At 51.5% G+C, this 2,500-nt stretch overlaps 1 protein-coding gene across 3 annotated transcripts in view; it reads left to right on the top strand.

The window, feature by feature from the left end:
* Positions 1-2,500, top strand: part of gbe1b (glucan (1,4-alpha-), branching enzyme 1b) — a 228,502-nt gene that overhangs the window by 166,221 nt on the left and 59,781 nt on the right. For all 3 annotated transcript variants that reach the window (XM_063204808.1, XM_063204809.1, XM_063204810.1), the window contains exon 13: positions 2,093-2,277. In XM_063204808.1, coding sequence (XP_063060878.1) covers positions 2,093-2,277 — 185 coding nt within the window. The remainder of the gene's footprint in view (positions 1-2,092; positions 2,278-2,500) is intronic.

Here is a 2,500-nt window from a genome sequence, read left to right as displayed (position 1 = left end):
CCTCCGTTTCCCTGGGACAGGTTACCCCTTTGTCCCCCCCTACTCGCAACCAGCCCTGGCAGGGGGCTCCCCTAGGTGGCCGCTGGTCTCTGCCTGAGGTTTCTTCCTGACTATAGGGGGTCTTTTTTTTCTCAGACTTCACTGAGCTTTTTTTTTCCCCCTTACAAACTATGAATCAAGCGAAAGGGAGTTTTTCCTCACCCCTGATGCCACCAGGGGCCGCACCTGAGCGCCCAATCTCTGTGTGACTATCTATGACTTATGATAGGCCCAACCACTATGGACCTTACACATCTAAGAATCCTGGTCCTATCCTACGTTGACCTTATGACTCTACATTCTCTGTCTATATCTTCTTCCTCTGCCTTCCTGCTTTTTCTGCCTCTCCTCTATACCTCTCCTTTTAAATCTATCTCTAAAAATGTTTTTTTTTTCCCATTTGTTAAGCACTTTGAGTTACATGCCTTGTATGACACAGTGCTATACAAATACAATTATTATTATTATTATTATTGTCAGCTTCCCTGGTTCTGACTGTCATGCCAATTAGCCTGATTCTCTAGTGAGGCGGTCAGAGCTCCTCCTCATAAGATCTGGGATCGAGTCCCATTGGGGCAACTCTGCCCCACTTCACCACAAAGGTTAAGGGGTAAGAAAGGCAAGTATAGAAGTAGAGGAGTGGACGGTTGGAAGAAAAAGAAGTGGAGGAACGGATGGGTGAAAGAAAGAGGGAGTAAAGGGGTTGAGGAGCGGAAGAGTGGATGAGATCAGGGCTGGAAGAGTGGTAGAAAGATTAAAGAGTAAACGACAGGGAAGGAGTAGAGGAGGTGAACGAGTCGAGTCGAAGGGAGAGGGGCTTTGGCTGGGTTTTGGTGTTGAATAAGTGGGGTAATGACACGAGAAGTTTCTCCGCTCTCCACTTCTGCACATTCATTCATTAGGCAGCAGAAGCAGAATGTCATGTCACGAACCCCTGACCACAGGTGGCAGATTTGCACCACACTCCAGACACAGACATCGTTTTTCTTTTCTTTTTTTCAATGGGTTGCATCATTCAAAATGAAAATGGCATTGCCATAATGAGCAAGTCTGTCGTCCTGGAACATAAAGTTGTATTTCTGGAACAAGAAATGATTTGACTGAGCGAGCGAACAGTCTCTGCTTCCCATCTCTCATCTCTCTTGACATTCTCCCTCTCTCCTTCCCTCCTCACCCCTCCCTCTCTCCTTCCCTCCTCACCCCTCCCTCTCTCCTTCCCTCCTCACCCCTCCCTCTCTCCTTCCCTCCCTCCCTACACATGCCGCCCCTATCTTTCCCTCTGGTCCTCTCCTCTCTCCCTCCCTCTGTCTTAACCATCCTTTCTCCCTCCCCTTGCCACTCTCCTCACTCTCATCTTCCCTCTGTCTTCCTCTGTACCCCCTCTCCCTCTTTCCCTCCCTATCCCCCTATCCTCTCTCCCTCCCTCTGTCTTCCCCATCCTCTCTCCCTCTCCTTGCCCCTCTCCCTCATTCCCTCCTTCATGTCCTCCACTGTCCCCTCTACCTCCCTATCCCCCTGTGCTCTCTCCCTCCCTCTGTTCTCCTGTCCACATGTACCCTATCTCTACTCCCTCATCCCTCTCCTTCTTCCTTCCTCCCCCTGCCTCTCCTCTCCTCTCCTCTCCTCTCTCTCCCATCCTCCCTAATGTCTCCCTCTCTCCTCTCCTCTCCTCTCCTCTCCCATCCTCCCTAATGTCTCCCTCTCTCCTCTCCTCTCCTCTCCTCTCCTCTCCTCTCCTCATCTCTCCTCTCCTTTCTTCTCCTCTCCTCTCCTTTCCTTTCCTTTCCTCTCCTCTCCTCTCCTCTCCCATCCTCCCTAATGTCTCCCTCTGTCCTCTCCTCTCCTCTCCTCTCCTCTCCTCTCCTCTCTCTCCCATCCTCCCTAATGTCTCCCTCTCTCCTCTCCTCTCCTCTCTCTCCCATCCTCCCTAATGTCTCCCTCTGTCCTCTCCTCTCCTCTCCTCTCCTCTCACCCTCCCTCCCTCTCCTCTCCCCCTTTCCCTCTCTCCTCTCCCCCCTCTGTCATGTCTTCCCCTGTTCACGTGTACCTGCAGGTAATGAGTTTGGCCACCCCGAGTGGCTGGACTTCCCCAGGAAGGGTAATAATGAGAGCTACCACTATGCGCGGCGCCAGTTCAACCTGGTGGAAACGGAGCACCTGCGCTACAAACAGCTCTACAACTTCGACCGCGACATGAACCGCACCGAGGACAAGTACGGCTGGCTACACGCCCCGCAGGTGAGGAGTCGCAGACACACACAAACACACAGACACACAGACACACAGACACACAGACACACAGACACACACACACACACACACACACACACACACACACACACACACACACACACACACACACACACACACACACACACACACACACACACACACACACACACACTGACTTTGTCATGTTTTTCCTTTTTTCTTCCTTATCTCTTTTTCCATTGTTGTTGTT

This window comes from Engraulis encrasicolus, chromosome 8 (genome assembly GCF_034702125.1).
Source record: "Engraulis encrasicolus isolate BLACKSEA-1 chromosome 8, IST_EnEncr_1.0, whole genome shotgun sequence".
Taxonomy (NCBI): domain Eukaryota; kingdom Metazoa; phylum Chordata; class Actinopteri; order Clupeiformes; family Engraulidae; genus Engraulis; species Engraulis encrasicolus.
The sequence above is the reverse complement of the archived record's forward strand: the minus strand, read 5'-3'. Positions and strand labels throughout refer to the sequence as shown.